General features: G+C 44.9%; 1 protein-coding gene across 1 annotated transcript in view; it reads left to right on the top strand.

Moving 5' to 3' along the window:
• Positions 1-4,174: 4,174 nt before the first annotated feature.
• The window catches only part of boc (BOC cell adhesion associated, oncogene regulated), a 29,528-nt gene continuing 6,031 nt past the window's right edge, over positions 4,175-27,671 (top strand). Inside the window, exons 1-7 of the mRNA XM_073488828.1 lie at positions 4,175-4,402; positions 18,992-19,120; positions 20,378-20,650; positions 23,800-23,946; positions 25,100-25,243; positions 25,648-25,941; positions 27,393-27,665. Of these exons, the coding sequence (XP_073344929.1) occupies positions 19,009-19,120; positions 20,378-20,650; positions 23,800-23,946; positions 25,100-25,243; positions 25,648-25,941; positions 27,393-27,665 (1,243 nt within the window). The 5' untranslated portion in view covers positions 4,175-4,402; positions 18,992-19,008. The remainder of the gene's footprint in view (positions 4,403-18,991; positions 19,121-20,377; positions 20,651-23,799; positions 23,947-25,099; positions 25,244-25,647; positions 25,942-27,392; positions 27,666-27,671) is intronic.

Raw genomic sequence — 27,671 nt, forward strand, 5'->3', positions numbered from 1 at the left:
TGTAATGAGCTGAACCATGACTGAGGGTGTTTATGCAGCGACCAGCAGCACATTGCTCCTGTCAGTGCAGATGAACCCTGAAACTCCCACAGAGCTTTAGGTTGATTTCACAAAGAAAGTTCAGTTTGTCACTTTAAAGAACAGGTTTGGATTTCTTCAGGGTTATCTCGATACATTACTCACATGTCCATAAGAGTTATTGGTCACTGTTATCATTCCTCCTGTCTTAACTGGCCTCATTTCAAGTAAAACTTCTCTCTAAAGTCCCCTATACACAGTGGAACAGCAGCCATCTTGCGGTTTTACGTCACACTGTGTGAGATGGTTTCTAATGATCTGTGTCACACTGTATGATATCAGTTTGTGAGGGAGGAGAACGCAGTGAAGGCCCGGTGGGTGCATCGTAAAAAATATGCAAGTGTAGACTCGTCATCAGCCCGCATCATCCATCAGCTCCACTGTCATGATCTGAAATGCAGCAAAACAAAAAACAAGCTTGTCCACAGTCATAAGAGGGTTCTCATAGCAGCACTGGCACCGTGATTTTTTAAACTTAATAGTCTGGTATTCCCCATAGATCTTTATTTTGGAAAAAAATGTTTTGATCACATATGCATTCCAATCAGCGGATTAAATGTTGGCAATGCACGTCTCTGCAAACCACAGATGTATTGAAACTTGACAGTTCTTTATGTTGCAACTCTCTCTTGCTTTTAACTACTGTACATTTTTCTGATATAAGGTCCCATGGTGGTCAACTGACAGGGGAGGGACAGCAGCAGCATATAGCGTAAATTGGTCTGTTTGTTTAAACGGGTCAATATGCTTCGACTGAGGTGCTTGCTTTTTGAAACCAAGAATCCAATAAGCTCGTCCACATCACACAGAGATTAGCCGCCTGTGCAGAGATTGGAAAAGTAAGAACAGTCTGAGCTTCTTTCTCACAACGATCTCTTCTGTCCAAAAGCGTGCGTCATTATGCCCATGTTTAAACAATTAGCTCGTCTCGCCTCTGCCTGTGACACCTGGCTCTTCACTCCGCCTTCGATTGTGGCTGTCTGGCACAGCTATAAACACCTTTGCCTTCAGATGTGGTCGTACAAATTACTTCATTTCGAGTATACCAACACCTTTGCCAGCCTCTAATCTTTGGTCGCCAGAGGTCTTAAGTGGCCTTTGTTGTAACACTGAGTGATCTAGGTCAACAGATATGGACTGAGTATCAAAGGTTGCCGTCTTCAAGTTCATTTTTGCACAAAACAAAGACTGTTCCTCATCTCCTTCTTTGGGTTTAGTCCAAAAAACTTAAAAGAGGTGGCATTGGTTAGGGGTCATGTTGTGTCAGATGCAGGTGAAAGGATGCAATACGATCCAGTAAATCCAGTTTGAGTGGCAGAGCAGTGAGTTTGAAAGTTTATCAGGCGGTAAAATACTGCACATATCATTCTTTTTTATGCCTCTGAAATTATGAAACATCATTTCATTTCACTGCATCCTGAATAATCAGTACCTGAAAAGACAATGCTAGGCTTGTTGTGAATCTTTGGTCTGAACAAGGCTTCATACTTAATCTAATCCTCGTCATTTTGTGCTCACTCACCGGTTTTGTCTGTATTTTAAAGTCGTTCCCCGTCTGAGAGGAAAGAAAGACCTTAAACGCTGGTTCATCGGCAGGATCCTGCTATGGCTGTGAAAATCCACAGCTTCCATTGGACAACAGCTAACGTTAGCATTCAACCACTTCCTAGCTAACATTACTATTCATGGCGTTACACGATAAGTAAATTATTTCTAAGATATCAACACACATCTTGGACATATATTATTTTAGCCTTGAAGTAAAAACCAATGGATGTAATCAAACGATAATGTTAGCTAAGAAGTGCTTGAATGCTAACATTAGCTAATGGGTTGTCAAATAAGTTATTTCACTTTGAAATGTGGCCCGACGTCCCTTTAGATTTTCACTATCCATGGTCTTGTAGTTGCTTATCAATTATCAAGTGGTAAATTGAAAATAATTTGTCAGATTACCAACGTTTATACGGCTTACAACCTGGAACACAGCGGCGAAACATTATCCCTTGAGTGTGACGTCAGAGGAAAATGGCCGCCGTGTGCACAAATCAAAGCTTGAGCCGGCTCCAACTTTCAACGGTGACTTGGTGACAGCGTAGCTTCCATTGAAGTGAATGCGGTGGCTGCGTTATTACATTGAAGTCGCACGAGGAAGGGGGTCACCTCACGGCCAATCAGGACAGGAGGAGTGATTACAGTCACCATTTCTGATGTACATGCAGGCGTCTGAACCTGTCCTTACAATATTTCTTCTCGCCCTGTGCGACAACATCCAAATTCACCAATGAAGAGTGGAACAGAGAGAGACAGAGACTCCTCTTCTGTCTCGCTTTTATGAATGTGAGAGTGAAAGTGTGCTGGTTTAGAGCTCCCATGCACCACAAAGCACAAGTGTGTGTGTGTGATTCAATCTGGTTTTGTCACGCTGAGGAAGTGACACAGCTGCTAAGGTCAGCAGGATACAGAGAGGGAAGGAGAGAGCGGGTCGTTGTCATGGCGCTCAGCTAAACAATGGAGCGAGGAGGTCGGAGAGGAGAGGGCACAGCACAGTGGAGACCCTTGAGGGAAAAAGATCGCCTCATACACTACACACACACACACACACACACACACACACACACTCCTTTAATGATGACATGCACTGGATGGATTCACACCTGAGCTCACCCTGCGCTCTCACTTCGTCAAACTCTTCTTCTTTGTTGGTAAAACGCACAAATCACACTGCAACAACACCCCCCCACTCTCCTCCTCACTCTCCATCACTTTCATAACAACATTTATAATCATCTACATGACAATCTGTGTGGGGCTCTATAGCGAGCCTCGGGGGTGACAGGGGTTAGCGCTGAAGGGAAGCGGTGCATGCTGGGATTGCGGCCTGCTGAGAGAGTGGCATTCTGGGAGGCGGTGTCCTGCGGGCAGGGCCTCTGGGGGATGCAGTATGGTTAATAGGCCTTTCATGGCCGGCCCACAAAGCCTTTTGTCCCGAGCTAATTCATCCAGCCCTGCATGGGGAGATGGAGAGGGGGGGAGGGGCACCATGGAGGGTTTTTTTGGGGTTGGGAGTCCCCATTTTTTCTCCCACTCTTGAGACTCTGCAGTGCAAGTGCAGGGTGGCGCTAGTGTGAGGGAGCCACATACAAACAGAGTCGGTAGCAACAACACCAAAACATTGGCAGAGCTTGCAAAGTGCTGGCAAAGTGCAGCACAACACAGCAAACACCCACGATTAATGACTCCTTGAGAACATCTTGAAGCCGGGCTGACGTTCAGAGTCCGCTCACAAGCACATTCTCACCTGAACAAGAGCAACAGGTGTCATGAAATGCCACAGCTTGTCAGTGAATGGAGGCCTGCTGAGCTGCAATAACCCCTCAGGTACATCATGGTGGGAGTTCCTGCATTCACGGGGCCGAGACGCGGCCCACTTCCCACCGACAGACCCCGCTATCAAACCCTGTGATCTGGGAATAGTCGGTTATTAATGAAGTGGACGGGAACGGCTCCCCTCGTTTCAAAGTGTGCTGATTGAAGTGGAGAAGAGAATTCCAGAGGGAGCACAGAGGGGGGATTTGAGCTGTGATCACTGTGGTATGAGTGTGTGTGTGTATGTGTGTGTGTGTGTGTGTGTGTGTGTGTGTGTGCGTGCTGCACAGTCCTGACTGGGCCCGTCCAGTTCACAACAACACAGCACCAGCACTGCACAGCTGCACTGAAGGGCCTGCAGGCCTCAATGGACGGGGGTCAATACAAACTCTGTGGGGACCAACGCATACCAAATCAGGGGGAACAGAGCAGGAGGAGGGGGAGGGGGCGCACTTTTCTCCTCCAGGACACCGTAGTTGTAAAGAAATCACGTTTCAGGGAGTTTTTCTGATCACACACACTTTTTTTTGACTTAATAAATGTTGATTCAAGTTCTAGTTTTACGCACAACCTCTGGAAAGTCCTCATGTGTCCTGTGCAGGGCTCTGTAGTCTGGAGAAACGGCGCTGCAGTGCTCAGCTCTGGGATTTTGGGAGCCAGTCCCTATTGTTCAGATCCCTCCTCCTGCTTGGGAAGTGGGAGGACCCGAAAAGACGTCGCAAAAGGGAGAATTGTTTGAGAGCTCAGTCATCCAAAAACGGCCTTTCAATGTGAGAACTTGGGGAGCCGAAGAAAATGTCGGTGGCATCGCAGTAAATTACCAAAGCAGCGAGGCTTTAGAGGGAAAAGAGAAGTAAAAAGTTGTTTTTGCGGACTAAAACTCACCAGAGGAGAGAGGCGAGGAGAGGATCGGCTGGTTTAAAGCGAGGTGTGAGCACCAAATCCAGCAGTTCGGGTAAGTTTGATCCCTTCATGCGGTCCATGATTGTGCGGTGTTACGCTTCGTATCAACATGTTTTACAAAGTTAAACATAAATGTGACACTTTCGGTGCGTGTTTGCAGCCAAACCGAAGCCTCTTCCTTCTTCTGTGCCGCTTTGTTTCCAGAAAAAGTTGTGATTTTGGTGTTAGATGACGAGTTGGTGCTGGGGGACTACTTTGATAGCCGCATTTGTTTTGTTTTTGTTTTTTTCTTCCGCTTCTTGAGTCAGATAAACTTTGCAACAAACTTTCTGAACACGCATCTCCCGTGTTGGGATGGATGCGTGCGTTTTGGCGCTCCGTTTCTCCGCAACTTTTAATGAAAAACGTTAACTTGTCCTCGGGACTTAGCCTGTTGTGATTGGATGAGCTCCGCGTCCGTATTCTCCGACGTTTTCTTTCATTTTAAGCGTGTTTGTGCCGACTTTTACAGCCAGATACGTGCATACGAGCAGGGGGCGAGCATGGTGTGACACGTTGCAGGACTTCTCAGCTGTGTTTTTTAGACATACGTTTGTTTTTTAAGGGGAAATGCGTGTGCGTCTTGAAGGCCGCAGCCTATAGTCGCTCCCATAGGGTAACAGAAAACAGACATGGTGAGCCGTGCCAGATTTACCCCCATATTATCACCGGGGAGTGCTGCGATGTAGCGGCAGGCTGGGGAACATCTCCGGCAAAGCAACCAAAATGAAGGAAGAGCTCAGAAAAGCCTCATGCACGCTCATAAAGATGCTCAAAAAGTAACTTATATGCTTTGTTTTTACACGAAATCCTATATTTTCTCTACTTTTCTGCGCAAAATGGCATGCGTAAGTTTTATTCGCAGCGTGAAGGAAATCATAACAATTCCACCTGAGTGCATTTCTATACCTAACCCCCCCCTTCACCCCTCCAACCAAAGTCTGGTGTCAGAATAACCTAATTAAAGCCTCCAATAAACTGACAGCTGCTCCGTGCGCTCAGGAATGCAGCATCCTGCCTCCCCTGACAGGAGACTCTCTCCTGATATCATCCCCTCATTCAGAGGTTTGATTTTAATGAGAAAATGTTTGTCTTAATCCCCCTGGGCTGCTAATGAGTGTTGGCCGGGGGTGTCACTCACCGTGGGGGCCGAGTGCAGAGGCATAGGAGCGGGGGGGAGGAGGGGAGGGGAGGGGAGGGGAGGGGGCGCGCACGGACACGGAGGAGTGCCCGCAGGAACAGCCGCAGGGGCTCAAGTTTCCAACCCCAGGTGTCGTTTTGTTGTTTGGATTACATTTGGCCCCGCTCGCATGGAGGAACCTCTGCGATTCAGTGACAGACATGGCATCAGACAAGAGGGCCCGATTGTTCGCGCTGAATCAATGTCACTTGGATTAAAAGTCGAAACGAATGGGCCCCGGCCTCCTCCAATTAGGCGCACGGCTTATGAGGGAATTAATTGGTCCCAGTAAAAAGAGGGCTCTTGTTGTTTGGTCGCTGGGTTTGTTGTTGTTGTTGATCATCTCTGGCAGTCGGGTGGATCAAAGTTGGGACTAATTGATTCCAGTCTGATTATCTGCCTGTTTCTCACACTGTTTGGCCCCTTTGATTACTTATGTGGTGCCTGGAAAGACACAATTATAGGCGTTCATAATCCATCTATTACGCAAATATGTCCATCTTATGTAAGTTTTTAAACTAATATTTCAAGGGCTACAGTCAGACTGCGGGGGATAAAACAGTCGAGACTATAGTAAAGTAGACCCAGACACAGTTTGAATCCCTGTAGGAGGGTGTATGATCATGTTTCCTAAATCCAGTATGTGAAACTGAACGCTTTCAGGGTGAAGTCCATGGTCAAAACAACAGTTGCCGCCTGGAAGGTCCCTAGTTTTCCTTTAATACAGAAGCACAACAATACAGAAGAAAGTTGCCAAAAATCTCAAATCTTTCTCCTTGCGGTTCGTAACTCAAACCAGAGGCGATCCAGGCCTGCCGAACAAGAAGAGGCATCAAAAAGAGGAAGGAAATACGAAAAAAGCCTTTATTACAGTGGCTAGATCAATAAGTATCCTTTCCTTAACTGAACAAACAAGCTGTTTGGCGCTGGAGAGGTGGCAGGGTCCGCCAAATATAAACAGAGTAAAACAGTATGAATTCATGTTGAACTTTAAGGTCAATTTGTCTGTTCACTCATGAAAACAAAGAGTTTGTTTAGGCGTAAAAATCAGTCAATAAAGATCGTTTTCTGACTAAAATATCTTCTCTAAAACTACATAGTGCTCCTTTAAAAACAGCCACCATGTCTCGACCACTACGTCTTCATTAGGGCTCCAAACAACGTCACCCCAAACATGTGACCTCAGGCTCTGAGAGCTGGAGATATCATTAGACTATGAGAAAATGAAAGTAACCGTCAGCTGCAGCTCTCGACTCCGGGAAAGTAGACTTCAATCCATTCTTGAATACCACAAGTGCGATTCAAGTCCCTATAGGAGTATCATAATTTATGTTTTTTCTGTACAGGACGTTGTGATGAATGAAACTCTTTCAGGCTGCAGTCCCAGGCCGAAACAACAGCTATCGCCTGGAAGTAGAGACCCTTTAAAGCGTCCCCTAAAATCCGACACTGTGCTGACGTCTGGGACTGAAAATGTGCATACCTGTATCGGCGAGAGAGACCTCTAGTTTCAGGACAGGAAACAGACTTTATTGTCTTTTGGTTAGCAGCTGGAACTTGAAATTATATTTGATTGATCTTGGTTACCTGCCAAACAGACGTGTACCGGCAGTTTTCCACCATTTGCCTAAAAGATGGCGGATAGTTTTTCAGCAACTCTATAGGAGCCTGAGTTCTCATTCCTGTTTAAAAGCTTGTGAGGAGAAGTTACTGTGTGGATTTAGGTACGCAGCCAATAGTTTCTCGCTCGTATCTTGGTGCCATATTGAACTATGACGCAAGTTACGAGTGGATGGATAGGATTTAACATGTTTGACTCTTGCAGCCTGGATGTAAATCAAAGTGTTCAGATGGAGATGGATCTGGAGATGCATTTTGAGATTACAAACGGTTCCATCGGGTCTGCTTCAAACTTTGTGTTTGTGAGCCAAAGTTCCTTGAGTTTCTACTGCGGCGCTGGAAAGCAGCGTTGTTATTGTAGTGGGTGTAACATTGGCGTTAATTGACAAAGGAAGAAAAAAATCCTTCCTGAGGGCATGCTTTCATCTCTATGACAGCGGGTATACTCATGCAGTCATAACAGCCTGCAGGCTCAATCTGAGGGCCTTTGCTGCACATATGTGTGTGTGTACACTGGAATGTATTGCTGGTCATTGTGGTCCTCAACTGGTCTCACCTGCGTGGTCGCTTTGGGAGAAAGAAGAAGTTATTTACACTTTATAATATCCGAGAGACTTTTTCCCAAGATGATGGTACTTTTCATGAACTAGCAAAGGAACACACTCACGCCAAATAAGGCTGCCTCATTTCCCAGAGCTGGACGTTATTGGCCTGTTGACATACGGTGCATTAGTCGTCCAGCGCTGACAGATTGGAGGCTCGGGACTCAGGCCTCGTGCCCCCGGGAGGGTTTCTGTGTCCAGTCAAGACATCGGATAACCAGAGAGGGACACCTGGACCGGCAGGTGGCCGAGCTCCAGGCCCCTCCCCTGGGGTTGCATACCTCTCTTCCCCTGATCCTCCCTGTCAGCCAGAGAGAGGGAGTGAAGAAGGAATGTGAGCTTTTTTTTTTTTTTTAAAAAAGGGAGAATAGTGAAGGAGAAAGTTCTGACAGAGAGTTGGAGAGGCTAATTAAACAGGCTCAAACAGAGAGAGATTATTGAGGAAAGAGGAGACGGGAGACACAACCTCATTGCGAGAGACTTTTCCTGTGCAAATGCTTTTATGTTTCTTAAAGGGGCACTCTGTAGTTTTGGAAAATAAATTCAAACTCCAAATTTTAATATTTTCAAATTTAAAGAGGTAATAATACAAACTCAGACATATTTATCTTTTTCTATAGCTGAATAAACACAATTATTCAGTTTATTCAGTCATGAAAACGAAGCGAGTTTGTTCAGGCCTTAAAAAACAAGTCAGTGAAGTGATCTTTCTCTTCTGATTGCAATTTCTTCCCCAAAACTACAAAGTGCACCTTTTTTAACGTTTTATATCCATATCATGAAGAAAACCATGCTTTCATTTGTTGTCTCAGCAGCCTAATGAGGATTACCCAAAGCCTTTAAACCAGCTGAGTTGATTTGTTCCACTACTTAAAGTAAAAGTCAAGAAGCCCTTGATTGGATAATGAAGTTACCCATACTCTCACTCTCTCCCTTTTACACACACACACACGGAAACACAAACACACACATTGTGAGGCTGGTGCGAGTGCTGTTAGATCATTGATCAACTCCAGACTCCAGTAAGGAGTAAGCTGTGTGTGTGTAGACAAATAGCCCTGTGTGTGCAAAGCAGATATTTGGACAAAGATTAGGGGGTGTTATTACGAGCCAAAAGCAACCCAGACGCTCTAATAGATCATTCACACACAGGCACAAGATTGCACTCAGACCGGGGCCGTCTCAATTACACACACTTTGGTAACTTTTCGAAGAGTTCTGCGCAAAAAAAACTCCCCGTGTTAACCGTGTTCTGTATCCCCCCTCTCGAGCATGTGTGAACGAAACAATAAAAGAAGCAGAAAGACAAAAACGTCAAGGAATCTGGGTCTCGTTCCAGGGCTTTAACCAATAATCAGATTTAAAAGTGTTGCCCCAGAGAGAAAAAACTCATCATCGAAGAATGTCAAACTGGCAGGAGAAGACATGATTCAACAGAATAAATCACTGGGCACCAGATTAGTTAAGTTATTGGGCCCCTGAGGTTATCACAACTGGAATTTTCCATCGACAACGCATTTCTGTCTTCTGCCAAAATCGTGTGTGTGTGTGTATGTGAGGTTTTATTTTATATCTCGCAGCACATCTGTGAGCTGTGACTGACAGGACAAATGGTACACACAAACCCAGCTTCTGACACTGGCGAGAGCTCTCTTTGAAAGCCTCCTCCAGCTGTTTCTCCTCTTAAGGAACTCTTTCAGGCCAGCAGCTTTCGCTCTTTAGCCGCCGAGCGGGCCGTCGAAGTCGGGTTGCGCCCTCTCCGCCGTCCCCACACCCTCGCTTTCGGCTTAATTTCCTGCCTCTTCTCCGTTTTCTGATTCCTCCCCGTATGTGTTTTTCCTATAACTTTCTTTCTCCATTCCCTCATCTCTCTTTCTGCCTTATCTCACTTTCCTAATGCGTCCTCATATCTGTTTTTCATATAATATTTCACTCCCTCTGCTTTTCTCTTCCTTCCTTCGTCTCCCACTGAGAGTTGTTGGGTCAGTCTCTCCCTCTCTCTCCTCTCGCTCTCTCTCTCTCTTTTTCCCTCCTGGTTCCTGCTGAATAATGGGGAGAAATTGCTCTTGATTTATAATTGGTTCCATTCACTCTGATGCATGAGCTGCCAAAGGAGTTGGGGGGCCCCTTTCACCCCCTTCACGTCCCTCCTCCCTCCCTCCCTCCCCTCCCTCCTCCCTACGATGCAGGAACACACAAGGAGGCAGGCTCGAATATATGTACAGCTATGAAAGTCTATATTAGCATGCATGAATGCCGTGGCGTGCTTGTAGTTTATCTCTCAGGCCGAGGATAAGTGGTAGCCCGTTTTTTTTTTTTTTTTCTTTTGCGTGTTGACATTTGGTGTTGGAAAAACTTCCTGAGGTCTACATATTTATGTGCCTCTGTGAGTATACTTTTACCATGTAATAGGAGTTTGTGTGATTGCTTGCTTATGTGTCATCAGTCGTGTGTGTGTGTGTGTGTGTCACTGTGTGTGTGCAGGGAAAGAATGGCTGTGGGTGAGTGAAATATGTAGCTGCATGCACGCGTGTGTTTGTGTGATGAGTACTGCGAAATATGCTGGATATATGTAGTGTTCTCAGTACTGTATGATGATTATGTGTGTGTGCTCAGAAATGATCCTTCAAGAGTTAAAAGACACACACACACACACTTTCTATATTATAATTAAATAATTGTTTCATGAACATGTTTGCATGTGCGATGAAAACGTGTATACAATGTGTGTTCAGAGTTTGATTGTGGTTAAAGAGTGAAGTTGGTTATCTAGTTTTTTTAAACACACACCCAGCTAGCTATCCTTTGTTTTTATCGTCCCTTCTGTCCATCCATCCTCCTTTCTTTCCTTCTGATTATCTAACCTCTGTTCATTTATGTCCACCCATTCACCTTTCATTCCCTCTAACATCATCTATATTTTATTCTCTATCTATCCAACTCTTTTTCTTTCTTTCTTTCTTTCTTTCTTTCTTTCTTTCTTTCCTTATTTCTTTCTTTCTTTCTTTCTTTCTTTCTTTCTTTCTTTCTTTCTTTCTTTCTTTCTTTCTTTCTTTCTTTCTTTCTTTCTTTCTTTCTTTCCTTCCTTCATCATCCATATTTCTTTTTTTCCCTCCTGTCCATCCAATGTTCCTTCTTTTTCCATTGATGATGCCTCCATCAATCTTCCCTTTCTTTCTTCTATCCCTCCAATCATCCTTCTTTCCTCTCATCCACCCATCTTTGCGTCTTTCTGCTTCTTTCTATAAATCCATCCATCTATCTTTCTTCCCTCCCTTCCTCCCTGCGATGTGATTGGCTAACACCACCTACATCCCCGTGTGCTCCATCTCTATGGCTGAGACTCCTCCAGCAGCAGTGATGATCCAATCCTGTTCCCATGGCCCCAGTGGGCACGCTGGCATCCCACACCAGGCGGAGGAATGTGGGTGGGTGTGTTCGCCATGGCGCAGTAATTAGCTCTCCGTGGTTAATTCAGCTTCGTTATCTAAATTATGCAAATGCTTCGGTGCCTAATTGATTAGAACGCCCCCCTCCTCGACATGTCGGGCCTGTCCAGATCCCTCTCGTTAATCCTTGAGACGCTCTGTAGCTCGTTAGTGTCGGTTCGGGGGGCGAAGCAGGGGTTGGACGGGCATATAGCTCGTTAATACTTTGTGAAGCGTGTGCATATGTGTGTGTGTGTGTGTGTGTTATGAAGGAGGAGGGGATGAATTCTCAACCTCGTTAGGGATGCTTAGATGCTTTTGATGTGTAATTTTATGGCATGAGAACGAGTGATGTCTCGAGTGGAGGATTTGGACTGGCCCCCTCTCCACCTGTTGGGCCGAGTTTTCATGCCAAGATAAGACTCCAGAAGGTTCCCTTGTGTCCGAGAAAGCCGAGAGATAGATGGGAATATATTTAAAGATCTGTTCTCTGCCAAGTTTTTGCTTAAGGGAATTACAACAAAGAAGTTCGGAGGTTCTCCACTTAAGATCGCATTATCCACGGTACTTTGAATGAGATCACGTCCAGCAATGTGATCTCACTATATCACTACATATATCATAAACTAGACGCACATATCACTACGCTACTTACTGTTGCAAAAAGCTCCATTTATGTTGTAAAAGTCAATAAAAAGAAATAACATATTGATAACCATAGCAATTAAACACCAGTTGCATGCGTTAGTGTAGTGATAACAGAGACAGACTTAGGTGACAGAATTGATATAAACGATTAGGCGATTATTCAGTTTGCCGAACGACAAAAAATTACTTGTTGAAAACAGTTATCAGGGCGACTTTAGCTTCCCAAATGTGAGCTGCTATTCTGTTTTGTCTGAAAGTCGATTGGTCGAAAAACGATTGATTTTTATGCTTAAACAAGCACTGTTTGTTTTTCTGACTGAACGAACTGACAGGACATCACAATTTCATACTATTTTACTTTGTTTATATTTGGCGGACCCTGCCACCTTTCTAGCTTCAAACAGTGTTCTGGGGACCTTACTTTCCTTATCATCCTTTTATTTTCCTTTTTTCATTTATGGAAATAAGACATGTTTCTGAGTTTATATTATTACCATATCAGTGTTATAAACATGACCTTTCTGAATGTCTTTTAAAACTACATAGTGCCACTTTAATCAAGAATAGAATAATCAATTAATTGATCATGAGAAATGATTATTTGTTGCAGCCCGACATTGAACGTCTTTAGGTCTTGGACAGTTTGACCACAAAAAAAAAAAAATAAATAATTTGAAGGGATCACTGTTGGCTCACTATTATACTGTATTAATTCCAAACTGTTTTGATAATCGATTAATAGCTTTGAGTGCTTGTTTTTAAAGGACTATTTTCTGATATTTTATAGACCAAACAACTAACTCATTAATTGAGGAAATAAGACCAATCAACAATGAAAATGATCATAAGTTGCATCTCAAAGTCAAATGAATCAACAATGTAAGAAATCATTACGTGCAACCCCGTTATGATTCCCTGCCCTCTCCTTGTTGCCATCTTGTTGCTCTCTCCCTGTGTGATGCTCAGATGGTGAACCGGGTGTGTTGCTGCTGGTTTGTTAAGCGACCCTCTGGATCCTCCTCATCCTCCTTCCGAGCCAAACGGAGAGACCAGCAAACACATTGACGGAGTGAGGGGGAAAATATGTTGGGACATTCAGCGAAGCTCTCACACGCGTTCTCTCAAACACACCCTCTCATTGACGAGGCCCTGCTCTCTCCTCCTGCTCGCCCGCCAGTTGACATCCTCTCTATTAATTTGAGTAGCCGTTCTGCTTTCTCAGTCAACCTCTCCCCCCCCCCCCCACTGCCTCCATAAACCCCCTTCACCCATCTCACATCAATCCATAAAGGCATTGAACCCCCTCCTCCTTCTCCTTCTCCTTCTCGCATCCCCAAACTCTCGACTCAAACCTCTTGGTCATTGAGCTCCCCCCCCTTCTCTTTGGTCATTGAGCAGGGCCCATCAGCTCTTCCCCGGGCCCTTCAGAGTAGCGTCTCCCCTTTCTCCAGGGGTCCGCGGGGTCTTTGTCCATGCACCGGCTCACTGCTTTACAATGACTCTCCACTCTATTAAGGTGCGTTCTGCCTGTTAGCGTTGCGAGGGGCAACCGGCCTCCCGCATGGCAGCTATGCGGCATGGCATTGTGGGCCGCGGGCCCGAGCGGGGCAGTTGAACCCCCGGCACTCCTCACACTTGACACCGCATGTGTTTATCTAAAGGGGGGGCTTTGTGGTGTTTGGAGAACCTCGAGGGAGGAGGGGGGGTTGCCGCTGGGTGTAAAAAGACGTAAAACTGGGGGAGGAGGGAGGGCAAGAGGGGAGTTTGGGGAGGTGATAAATATTCAACAGCTCAGCTCCTCAGAAGGAGTTACTACCCTGCTACCCCTCCACCACCTCCTCCCCTCCTGTGTGTCCTCTTCATGCCAGAAAGCAGATGGAATGTGAGCGCTCAGGGAGGAGGCTCCAGTCTGGTTTTATCCAATTAGCAGGGTTGTCAAAATGAATTTATCCACGGAGGCAGGGGGACAATGGGACTGGCAGTGGCCCGGGAGAACAGGGGCCCCGGTGTCTTTACTTAGCACGCTCACAATGAACTTCTGTCAAGTGACTCTCTCCCACAACGACATATAAGGCACTCGCATACCTACACTCATGATGCATGCCTGCACACACCAACACCACCACGACCTGGAACGCTCTGCTGCTCGTTGTGCTCTCCTCCGAGTCCCCCTGCATGATATATACACCAAACATGGGCACACACACATCTGTCTTCAGAGTTGGGTCCAAGTCACGTCTTAAGACTTGGAGGGAAGGTCCAAGTCACATCACAAGTCTTAACAAAGTATAAGTGAAGCTGTTTTTAAGTCTTTGAATGTCAAAGTAACACACACTTTGGACATTTTCTTTTTCTTTTCTCTTCCAATACCAAGAGCCAATACAATACCAGTGCTCCCCTTTTCCCCATATTTAAGAACTGTGAACCACACTGCATGGTACTTATTGGAATCAATTACTGTGACAATTGAAACTAAACATGTAACTGGATTTTTATAACAACACTGACAAAGAAACTGCATTTAATGTCGCCACTATCCGATTGTCTTAACAAGGTCAGTGTCTGCACTTGAAGAAATGTCCCTTCAAAAATAACTAGGACTAAGTAAGACTGTCTAAAAACAAGTGCAAATTGTCCATATATCTGTCTGAAACATTACTTTCTGTGTAATTGTGTCTTCAACCGAGTTTAATGAGATAATTAGACAAACATACATGGTAAGATTTTGAGTTTTTGCAGTGTTATATCCCGAACTAAAAGTGTTTTTCAGGTTTTTCCAATGCATATAAATGAATACGTAACGTGTGAGCATCGAAGGCCCTAGTGATGCAGAGGCAGGGTATTGTTGTGGTGTTCAATATATGCACAAATTCATGGCATGAGTTGCAGTACGGATAACCAGAGCCTGACTGGATGGAGTGTAGACTCGATATCAAGGTATCGGCTGCAGTGACCCCTTTATGACAAAAATATGTAATGAAGGCAGGATATTTAACTGATTAACAATCAACTGACTGAAACTAGAAATGTAATAATTGAAAATCAAGCATCTTTTTCTGCATTATAACCTCTATAAGTTCTCATGTCAGTGCAATTTGAACGTATACGTCTATATCGATCGGGCTCCACCAATAACAAAAGCAGACTCTTTTATAATACCACACTTTTTTCAACTACACCCTTTTTAATTCAACAAAAAAGCCAAACGACGTACATGTTAGATGTCAAAGCAGCTTTACAAGGATTAAAGAATAACAATACTGTTTGAAATGGGCGAAACAATGATAGAAATAAGTACGTATTTGACTGTGGAAGAGGTACACAAAACTGAGGTTGTCATCATACCACATTTTTTAAACTTTGATTCAGTATTGGTATAAAAAAACGATACTCGACAACTCTTTCGACAAATGAAGTCCTGGCCACACGAAAATTGTAAACCAGTTAATGACCTGCATGCAGTGCTGGTACAGGCTGAATTCGTAAGAATGTCAATTTCGTTACAGCCCTGGATTGATAAGCTCATTGTAGATCAGTTTTTTTTAAATAGTTACTGTATTATCAAATGTGTGTTTTGTATGGTTTTTAACATGTGCTATCGCTTAAGTGTTGATACTTTTGATAAGCTTCAACAGGACTGTGATTTGGACCACCTGTTCACAACTTTCTGCAGATTGGCACAAATAACAGTATGGAAGTTGTACACAACCTGCAGCTGTCTTATGTATTTTCTTTGGTCTCAGGATAAAACCAAGGCAAAGGATGCACTGTATGTAAGATTTGCTCCCAAGAGTCACTTGGGAGTCGACTTTCAAGTAAGCCAGGTCTCACAGTAGCCAGTGTCAGTTTCTCAACATGATTACAGAAATAGCTTTACACTCCTGTAATCATACTTCTGCGCTGTATCTGGCAGATTTGCGCAGTTCACACAGTTCTCCTCACTTCGCTGTCACTGAAGTATGTTTTAATACCACAAAGCTGCTCCCACAGAGTGTTGCCATGCAGCGTTTGTTCCTCACTGCTAACGCTGAAACAAAACAGTCACAGGCACACATTAACACACACACACACACACACACACACACACATTCTCGGTTCTTGATTTAGGGGAGCTGTCTGTGTGCGTGCTCTGTTTTTTATCAATCTCGCTGATGCGTAGGAGGCTCTTCTGCCTCTCGCTGTCTGTGACTTCTCTGGGAAGGATGGATGGAAAAAGTTGGACATAGATGTCAGGCCAACTTTTCATCTGGAGGCAGGGTATCCGCTAAGCAAACACAGGACCCTGCTGACTAATGAATCAGACAGAAAGACAGGCTCGGAGGAGTGAGGCTGTTTTTAGGGAGTGATGATATACGAGGGGCCTTCTCATACCTCGATTGGAACAAAACTATCTCTTTTCCTGTCTCACTGCTTGTATTTGTGTGTGAAAGGCAGATATTGGACAGGTAAGAGGGCCAGTGTGTCCTGCTGTGTGTCCAGTTGGCAGAGTGGCTGGTGTGGTTTACGGTCAGTGGCTCTCACAGCTGGGACAGGTGCGCGATACAGATGTATGTGTCTTTTATGGGCAGCTGTCCCGGGTTGTGTCCATACAGCGACCGGCCACAGAAGCCACAGGCGTTCAGCTTTGCTCACTCCTGGTTCCACAGTAGCTTGCTGTTTGTTTACTGAGTGAGCCCACTACTGATGGGCTACTCTGAGAGAGTAAATGAAACGGTACATGTATGTAGGGCTGCAGCTCAGGGCTGTTTTTTCATAGTAAACATTGTGAGAATGTCCATCATGGCATCCAAATTGCTTGTTGTGTCTGACGTATAGTCCAAACTGAAAGATTTTCAATTTGTAATAACACGAATAAGTAAAAAGCAGCAAACCTCCACATTCGAGAAGCTACAAGTCAGCAACTGTTTCCATCCAAATGTATCGCCAATTTTAACAGAATTTCTAGAAAATCGGCCAAAGAAACTGCACCAAAAGTTAATGGGGACTATTCTGGGCTGAGACCCATCTTCCATCCAAGTTTCGTGGAAATCTGTTCAGTAGTTTTTGTGTAATCCCGCTCACAAACCAACAAACAGACATAGGTGAAAACATAACCTCCTTGGTGGAGGTGATGAACGGGCAGCAGTCAAACCTCAAAGGGTGAAATAGGTGAATAGAAAATACAATGGAAATGTTACATTTTTGTTTGTGTCATGAATTGATGTGTGAAAGATCTGTCTGGAGTGATGAGGAGAATGTTTAAATCTACTGCTGTTTTTTGTTGCTTCTCTCTGAATGGCGACAGCAGATCAGTCGGAAAAAGGCGTTTTCATCTGTCATGAAGCACATTAACTCTTTTTTAAAAAAACTGAGGACTAAAGAGCAGACAGAGCATTTAGCCTCTAAAATGCAAGGTTTTTCCCTCAGGAGATGGTGGAGACCAAAAATGGAGCTAAAATAGAGTGAATATTGACGTTGCATTCATTCAGTCAGACACACAACTCCAAATAAATGATCGTGTTGCTTCATGTATGATGCAGGTTTGTTTGCTAACAAGTCAGCTTAAAGCTCTGTGTTGTGTTTACAACTTGTTATGCTGCCAACTACTGGCCAAGAAAGTCAGTTATTGTTTTGATAAAGGTAAAGTGTGTGACAAAACAGCGTTATGATGAAGGAGAGACGCTCTAATCTTGTTCTCCAGATGTAAGAAAACATGCTTGTTTGGTACAGACCACAACAAATGTCACATCATCATGATTTTAATAGGATTTTTCAGCGAAAATGAAAAATATGATGCTAAAAAGGTAATTATTTTGCAGCTTTAATAAGTGAATGAAATGGCTTTTGTTTCCAGTCAGTAAATAATTACAGTTTCACATGTTTTTGCGCAGGTTTGGGAGTACTCCTCCATAGCTGCTCATGTCGTGAGAATTAACAATCTCAAACTGTTTACACACATTCATAATAAGCAATTAAAATGTGGCGGAGTAATGCGCAGCCTGGTGTGACAGTTGGCGCAGTTAACAGCTGTTTTTCCGTCGGCCTGCTGCTTTGCTCATTTTCAATAAATGTGCCAGGCGGCTAAACATTTTCACTGCTGCCATTAGATGATGAAGGTGCACTGTAAGAGTTTCCATTCTCTTACTGTCCTGCTTTGGCCCTGAGTGTGTGTGTGTGTAGTCCCGAGTCTCTGAGCTTCATTAATCATCCCCTTGCCATAATAAGAACGGGACAAATATGTATGAGAAAGTTGTGTGCTTCCATTTTTACTGTAACGTCGCAGGACAATTTGTGCCCTTGAGTATGTTCGGTGACATGCATGTATATGAGAGACGGAGGGAGAGAGAGAGGGGGAGTAATAGAGATTCAGTTTTGCAGGACCACCCTCCTCATCCTGACGGGAAGTTGTTAGTTTAACCTGACAGGAAAGAATTCGGGAAACTTGGCAGCAGGCGACAAGGGAGAGAGAAAAGCTCCCCTCTCTGCATTAACTGTTAATAGACTGACCATTACCAGCGTCTTCTCCATTTTCCTCCCAATACATACTGCACCGAAGTATAAAAGACCCTTCCTCTCCTCCATCTCACACACACGCCTCGCTGCTGTGATATACATTTCCCCCCCGTCCCCCCTCCTCCCCGTCCTGCCTCTCATTAGTTGTTCTTTGTCCCGACTCCTGAATGCAGCCTGTGTGTTTTCCCCTCCTTCCTCCTCCTGGACCCTCTACCTGTATCGGTTACACCTGAGCGGGAAGGTGGAGGGGTCGGGTTACGGCCCGCAGAATGAGGGCGCCCCTTTGATGAGCGCAGGCTGGATGGGTGCGGGTGCAGGCGGAGGAGATGGGGTCAGCGGTGAGATGGGGGCTGACAGAAAAGAAAGGCTTTATTTGTGTCTGGAGTTTGGCTGCTGAGGGTAGCACAGAGTGCGCCGCCGCGCCTGGGTTGTGTTTCGTTAATGGCTGCGTGTTTGTGTGTGCGCGTGTGTGTGTGTGTGTGTGTATGAATCGAAATTGACCGTTTGGAAGGATGATGTATGTTTCCAAGTTGAATTTTGGCGGCTTTGGTTTTTTGCATCTTGTGCTGTTTGTTTTGAGTCAACCAAGTCTGTAAATGACCCTCTGACCTTCCACTGTGTGTGTGTTTCAGGGGGTAGTGTATGGAAGATGTCTGGAAAGCGAGACTGGACTCCGTGGATGAAAAAGAGAAGGGCTCCAGTGTTGTTCGCTCTGGGTGCAGTGCTGCTATGCTGCCTGCAGAGCGGCGCCTCTCTCACTGGTGAGTACTCACACTGAGACGGTTAAAAAAAACTGGGTCTCTAAGAAATAATCTGCTGAAATGAAATTAAAAAAAGTTTCCATTTCCAAATGCACTCGACTGACTTGATCTCTGCTCACTTTATGAATGCCTTTACATGAGTTTTTCCAGAACACCTGGTGCAGGGTAAGTCCTGCCAGGGACAAAATATCCTGGCTGAGTTCACAGAAAGGGAGGTGTTGTACGTGTCTGGCAGCAGCAACAGCAGTTTATTTGAAATGAACTGAAGAAGTGCTGTAGTTTGCATGAGACGTATGAGTAAACTGAAAAGAAGTATTGTATGTAGAGCCGCAACGATTGGCACATTAATTGAGCTGATTGAGAGAAAATTAAAACTGAGACAACTGTTTCCTTTTGGAGGGCCAGTCTGAAACTTAATGGTGGACTTGTTAAAAAAAAATCAAAAAATGAACCAGCATTATCAAAAGTATGTGAAGAAATAAGAGTTTTTTACGCTATGTCAAAGACGTCTTGGCATTGTGTTGCAGAGATTATCTACTGAAGTTAGCATGCTAACCTGCTAGCCCTGGCCCAGTCCTTTTTTGTTATACCACTCAAGCGCACACAAGCACACAGAAGCTCCCAGTCTGGACTGCTTGCTGCTCAGCTAAATGAGCTAACTAGCTAATGTCAGCAGCAGTTAGCGATTACTCAGGCAATATGCTGCCCCCTATTTGTTTGGAGTATGAATTTAAAAGGTGGCCAGTTCTTACCTATTGCACCTTTTTAAGATGTGAAATGGTCCTAGGATCAGAAGTTCCCTGAATTGACTGACTTTCGGTGCAGTGTCACTTTGCCTGTCACGTATCCTACATATTTTAAGATCATTTTGCAAGACGAAAAATAAAAACTGCATAAACAAACCACTCTGGGCAGCCCTGTATTTAACTATTTTCATAATCATGAGTAATTTTTGAACGTTTTTGCTTCAAAATGACAGGCTGAGTCTGACTTTGTGGTATATTGTTGGACTGGCCTGCGAAACGAGACATTTAATGACGTCACTTTGTACTCGAAGATGTACAGTTTCAGATACATTTTATAGACAAAACGCTTTAAGAAAAAACAATTGGGAAAAAAAATTGTTAGCTGCAGCCCTAATTAATTGTATGCATGTCAAAAGGAACCCATCTGGCCACATTGTTTGACATGTAATCAGTGAGAAATGTCTTCATATGTTGACAAAATGCTGATTGCCGCGTCCAATCTTTTCTCCAGACGAGGTGCCAGTGTTTACTGAGGAGCCCATGTCCGTGGTGCAGAAGCTGGGAGGCAGCGTGAACCTGCGCTGCAGCGCCCAACCCGCCTCCGCCAACATCAGCTGGCGCCTCAACGGCCAGGAGTTCTTGGACGGAGATTTGGGTGTAGTCCTGGGGCCCAACAGCCTGTACATCCCCACGCTCTCCAACCTGACTCTGGGCAGATACCAGTGTGTGGCCAGCACCGGCGCTGGAGCCCTGGCCAGTGTGCCTGCAAATGTCACCGCTGCCAGTGAGTAGCCACCCACACACACAGCTGAGACAAATAAACACGAACACACGGGCCCCTTTTCAGCCTCTTTTTGGTTTGTGAGAGTATCCAAAGAGCGGCTGTGACTTAATGTTCTTCTAGTAGAACAAAAACAGTGAAGAGGCGGAATTTGTTTGCTTAAAATGCTCACCAATACCACTCTGTAAACCACGTACTTTTCCACTGCTGTGAGTCCAACTTTAATTCTCATCATGGTGACAAACTGTTGCCTATCATTGATTAGTGATAGCAGCTCAGCGTTGTTAGATATTAACTACTTGTATGCGGCGTCCTCTTGATCTAACGGAGCTAAAGTGAATTATTCTCACTGCTGACATTTTTAGTGGAGTGTGTGGTGTTATATTTGATATGCATCATGGGACTGAGAGGGGGGCCTGAAGCTGTGTAACCCGAGTTGGAGGAATGGAGGGGACCCAGGGGCCGGTCAGGAGAAGGGGAAGAAGGGACCTGGACTCAGCCTGGGGGCCCCCTGCTTCCATCGGCCCCTCTGCTCCCCACAACAGCACATTCCTCTCCACAGGGCCCGACAGCAGGGCTCGCCAGAAATTATGGCCCCGTAATTGGTTAGAGGGCAGTGTGTGTGTGTGTGTGTGTGTGTGTGTGTGTGTGTGTGTGTGTGTGTGTGTGTGTGTGTGTGTGTGTGTGTGTGTGTGTGTGTGTATATGTGTGTGGACAGAGGATATGGGTGTATGCCTCACTTGAACACACAAAAAAAGGGAGCTGTTAACTGTATTGTTTTACATGTAGTGATGTGATGTATGAGGCTGCCATAGCTGCAGAAACTGGAGGTGTTTCAGGCCAGTCGAGACAAGATCCTTGCACAAGATGAGACGTGATGTCACATTCTGTCTCCCTGAAGCCCTCACACATAACCTTCCACACACACACACACACTTCTCTTCCTATCCACATTTTTCACTCCTCACCCTGTCACTTTCTCTCCTCTTCCCCTCCTTTCATTATCTTTCACTTTCCCTCCTCTTTTGTCATCTTCACCTCATGTTTTTTATTTTTCCTCCGTGTACAAAGCGGTAAAAGTTATTGATGGTTTCAAATAGTGGATGAATCGTGTTGAGATAACTACATGTGGAGCCAGACTGCTCACCCCGCCTCCCCCTGAAAAACTTCTCTAATTTAATAACGGTCTCTGCTCGGCCACCCCGAAACCGCCTAAGGAATTGCTCCATGGGGAGTGTGTACGTGCCTGCCTCTCCATGTGAGCCCTCTTAGTTGTACGCACATGTTTTTTGTGATCGGGATAGGTTGATTCCAGACCCTCCTCGCTATCCGACTCTAATGAATCTGCGCTATTTTGGCATAAGTTAAAAGCTCCTCGCTCGCTTGAATTCTTGTGCAGACAATCACCCTCCCCGTTTTTTCTTTCTGCGTGTATCTGCACAACGTGAACGCACAACACGTTGCACAAACATGTTATAATTCAGACACACACACACACACGCAGGCCTCCTACTGCTACACATAAAGATGATGAATGCACTGTCTCTCTTGAAATATTTAAAGTCTGCCTTGCCAAGCGGCCCTGCTGGTGCGGGAGGTCTGCTCCACTTTATGAATACCATCAATCCTCCATCCCTGCAGGATGAACACACGCGCACGCTCACATGCACGCACACACACCTGAGAGGCACCCATGCGGGGTTCTTCCTGTGAAGAATGCGGGGCGGTGGAGTTGAGGGAGGGGGGTTAAAAGGTGTAACTGGAGGAATTTGGGAGAAGGTGGGAGTGGCTGTAAAAACAGCACCTGATTGATTTAGCAAATGGAGCGCCACACGGTCTCTCTTTAAGGCTTTTTGCCCCCACTTAGCTTGACATGTCCTGGCTGGGATTCTCATCTTTCAGAATAAGAGCTGAAACGGAGTCGGAGATGGAGTTGTGTTTGTGATATCCCCCATTTCTCCCGTTAAAAGCTCCCCCAGACGCAGACAGAGGGGCAGCTCCAGCACGCATGGTGAATAAATCAGCAGCCTGCGGTGAAGGTGTTTGTTCAGCACTTTGAGTAAATCACAGCGACGTCCCTATCAGCAGATAAACTTCACTTATTGAATTAGAGCCGTATACAAAGACGCCTCATCAGCTGACTGTGTATACCAGCAGCGAATCGGTCTTCTGCCAGAGAGAGCAGCCGGTCCAAGAAAAACACACCCGTTATAGCACCTCTGGAAAGAATGGATGTTTGTTAAGAATAAATCAACAAAGGCCGGTAGACTTTTTAATTACGTTCCCCGAGACGTTTTATTTATCTTTCATTTCACTCCTGGACTCCTCCATGACACATTTCTACAGTTGTTGCTTCTTTTTTTTCCCTCTTTTTCTTCCACTCTGCTTCAAATCTATAAAATGGCAGCGTCCCCCCGCTAAGATTTTTGTGGGTTTTCCTTTTTTTCCCTGGCTCCTTAAGAGCAAAGTTTTGCCGTTTCCTCCCAAACCCAAACTGGATATCTTTCTTTGAAACTCTATAGGACGGACACCTCTCACCTTTGACCCCGTGGCCGGGCCTCTGGGCTGCTCAGCCGGGGGGGGGGGTTTAGGAGGTCAGGGGTCACATGAGTGTCTGTCCTGTGCAGACTGTGTGTCTGCGGGACATAGTCGCAGCAGCACTTGGCCCCAGTAATCCCACTCCCCCTGTTTCCCACAGAATCTGAACCGGCTCCAGTCCCAGTATAATGTTTGAAAGGATTAATGACACCTACTCGAATGTTACAGACACCACTTTAAGGCTTTCAGCTTATCCAAAGTGACGTGAAATGAGTAAAACAGAGAAAATAGCCGGAGTGCCATTTTATAAAATTCCTGCGACTTAAGTCAGATCGTGTTAAGACAAGCTGTGGGGAGAGAAATTATTAAATGGATGTAGAGGAGGTTTCTCTTTCAAAGAGAGGGCGCATTAAAGCCGTTGTGGGAATGTGGCTGAGGCCGATATGAGAGACACCCAATATGGAAACAGCACAGTTATTATACAGTTTATTATTGCTCCGATGATTGTGGTTTTCTGACTGTAAACATGTTGATTTACGCTGCGCATTAACACGATGAAAGAATAGTGAACTGTGTCACAGCGCTGACTTTTTCCCCTCGCCTGTGTTTTGCAGAGCTGCGGGACTTTGAGCCCGACGACCAGCAGGAGATCGAGGTCGACGAAGGCAACACGGCTGTTATTGAGTGTCACCTCCCGGAAAGCCAGCCCAAGGCTCAGGTCCGCTACAGCGTCAAGCAGGAGTGGCTGGAAACATCCAAAGGTACCGAGCTGCTTCACTCCATTAGCTTCTCACATAATCTGCTTCCCTCTTGATTCCCATGCTATCTTCGTAATTTACCGGAATGCTATAATCCAGCTATCTGGCTCATCATAAAACCGTTGATAAGGGTATTATCTGGAGAATGTTGAAACATGGGAATGCAGTTGTTTATTTTTCAAACTATTTACTTCTAAGTTGCCTGGAAGAGAAGAAAAGCTCCAGTGGTTTGTGGCTGGTATGCTGATGATGCCTGGGAGCTGTAGGTACTGATATCTGCAGCTTATCTCTGAGGAAATGAATACCACATTGACATGCATTCACGGAGTATGGCTCAGATTCTGGGGCGCCACCTTGTGGTCCCTGCTGGCAGTGCACAGATGGTCTGGAATGGCACATAGTACTCAGATTACACGTGTGTTTCACAGCATGGACTTGATTTACCTGCTGTTGCTCTTGGTTTTATTTGTATATTATTACTTTAAAGTACCAAAGAAACTTCCATCCTGCCTGCAGCATCCCGTCTTTATAAATCTTTTTTCTGATTCGTTTAAAAAGTATGACATTGAGATTCGGTGAAATAAATGCCGTCAAACAAAAAACTTGACAAAAGCTTTAATTTCTTCTCAATTACAAACAAATATTCCCTCCCCATCACTTTTCAGTCAAATACTGACAGCCAGGCTACAACAAATGTAAGTAAACCATAAAACCATAACTCCTAACCATAAAATGAACACAGACAAGTCATCATGTCTCATGTTAAGTCAAGTCACGAGTCTTTAAAGGGGCAATACGTAGGAATTCCATTTGAAACATTTGAAAAATCATCAAATTATCAACCGACTGTGAAGAAATGGCAGTCCACTAGTATGTAGTAGTACATATAGTCATAATTTTGCCCCTTTATACTTCTTGCCTCCTTTTTTTTTACTACTTAACTATTTTTCTTCATTGCACACTTGTCTTTGTAGCACAGCTCCAAGACAACACCCTGTATTTCACTGCACATGTTGTACGACCAAGTGACAAATAAAACCTTTCAAATCTTTGTCTTCAGTCCATCAAAAGCGACATCCCTCAAAGAAGCTGGTCAGAAGTGTACAGTCTGATCAGTTTAGCACGCTCTGACATCTGTTTGTCCTTCTTCCTGTAGGGAACTACCTCATCATGCCGTCAGGGAACCTGCAGATAGCCAACGCCACGCAGGACGACGAGGGGCCGTACAAGTGTGCTGCCTACAACCCCGTCACTCAGGAGGTCAAGACGTCCATCTCTGCTGACCGCCTGCGCATACGCCGTGAGTCATAATCTACAACTACAGAGTTTTTTTATTAGCAATGCTGGTGTTAATGAAAACATGACTTAAAGACTGAATCCATGGTTCAATGTGTCGGCCATTAAGTAATTACATCAGAGAAGACATTATTGGAGAGCTTGTAACGGTTACTGTAGCCACATGTGGCGCACATGTGGTCGGCTCGGCAGCTCAGTGCGACTTTTATCATCCCGTCTTGCCAGGAGACATTTAGTCAGGTGATGACGTGCACAGTTCATGATTCTGCAAATGCTTTATGTCCTTTTGTATTCTGGCTGTAATTTCAACCACAACACATATACAAGCAATTTGAAGAAAACTGAGATGTGTGGGAAAACGTGCACAGACTTTTTCACATCACACTGACCGTCCACATCTTTTTCCAGGCTCCACCTCAGAGGCTGCTCGTATCATTTACCCGCCGGCGTCTCGCTCCATCATGGTGACCAAAGGCCAGCGGCTGGTGTTGGAGTGCGTGGCCAGTGGCATCCCCACGCCGCAGGTCATATGGGCTAAAGACGGGCAGGACCTGCGCTCGCATAACAACACTCGCTTCCTGCTCAGCAACCTGCTGATCGACGCGGTGGGTGAGGCCGACTCTGGCACTTACGTTTGCCGAGCGGATAACGGCATCGGCTCGGCCAGCTCCGCAACAGTGCTGTATGATGTCCAAGTGTTTGGTGAGTAAAGGAAAGTTGTTTGAGCATGCTGTGTGTCGCTTTTGTAAGATTCGTGAATTGTAGATTGGAGTTTTGTCTGTGCCACGGATTTAATAATTAGTCTGACTCCTGTTTGGCGGCAGAGAGAACGAAGGTCTGTGTGTGAGCATGTCAGAGGCATGTAAGCCCAGGAGGTGCTGTGTAAGAAAGACTTTGTGGAGACAGAGCTCTCTATTCTTCAGCAGGAGTTCATTGAATGTGTCTAGGTTATGGATGACTGTTTTTACAGTGATTTTCTGTGTGTGTGTGTGTGTGTGTGTTGTGGGCTTGTCTCTCTGCAGCTGGCTCTAATTAAAGCCAGAGAGCTGCTGTAATGAGCTCTGTCTTTCCCTGATTCACAAGCAGCCAACCATCAACTAGCTGGCGTGGCCCCGCCTGCCTGGCTCTATACTCCCCTCCTGTCATACAGACTCTACACACACACGTGCATGATTGTGATTTTATTCAGACACATGTGACATTGTTCGAGCTTAAACAGATTTAATAATCCAGCATGCTTTTATCAAGCAGTGGATGACAAAGATTCATTGGTTCCAGCAGCTTTTTCTGTGTTTTCTATCATTTTGAAGGGGATATATTAAAGTTTTTGATCGCTGTTTGGACAAAACAACTAAGAAAATGTCACCATGGGCTCTGTGACATGTTTTTTTACCTATTTATTTTGTAAACTTTTATAGACTAAACTAAATTATGGAATAATGGGAAAAGAAATCTGCACATTAAAGAAGCACTATGTAGTTTTGGAGAATAAATATTAATCAGAAGATTGAAGATTCATTGACTGACTATTTTACGGCTGAACAAACTCTTTGTTTTCATGACTGAATAAACAATAAACAATTTGAAACTCTTGTACTTTGTTTATATTTGGCGGACCCTGCCACCTTTCTAGCTTCAAACAGTGCTCTGCGACAGCTTGTTCACTCAGTTGTGGAAAAAATAAATATTTCCGAGTTTAATATTTGTAAATATTAAAATTCTGAGTTGGAATTTCTTCTCCAAAACTACATATTGCCCCTTTAATAAGATTATTCTCATTATGGATTAATCAGGTGATTATTGGATTATCTGGGTTAAATGAAACAACATGTGCTCTATAACATGTAAACGGTCAGAAAATAGCAAAAAATGTCTGTCAAAGCTCAATGTAAGCTCCTCAAGTTGCTCGTTTTTGACAATCCAAAACCCAAAGATACTGAGTTTACAGTGATATAAAAAACCTAAGCTGTGAGAAGCTGGAATCAATTAATTTTCGGGAATAGGAAGCCCTAATAGCAAAACAGCTGTGATATATGAGATGGTAATAACTCTCAGTTGCACTGATGCAGTTTTTGTCATTTGCAGCCTCAGACACTAGCTAAAAAGTATGTAATTTCGAACTAGCCTCCTGACTTTGAGTCTGTCTCCTGCAGAGCCGCCTCAGGTGACGGTGGAGCTGCAGCAGCAGGAGGCCGCATACGGTGAGACGGTGCGCTTCATCTGCCAGGTCCGCGGTAAACCCACTCCCTCAGTGATGTGGCTTCACAACGCCCGTCCCCTGGCCCCGTCTCCTCGGCACCGCCTGAACTCCAAGGTGCTGCGCGTCTCCAATGTGGGCCCTCAGGACGACGGACTGTACCAATGCATGGCTGAGAACGGGGTGGGCAGCTCTCAGGCCTCTGCTCGCCTCATCACAGTATCAACCGGTGAGT

The sequence above is a fragment of the Pagrus major genome, chromosome 19, assembly GCF_040436345.1.
Source record: "Pagrus major chromosome 19, Pma_NU_1.0".
NCBI classification, from domain to species: domain Eukaryota; kingdom Metazoa; phylum Chordata; class Actinopteri; order Spariformes; family Sparidae; genus Pagrus; species Pagrus major.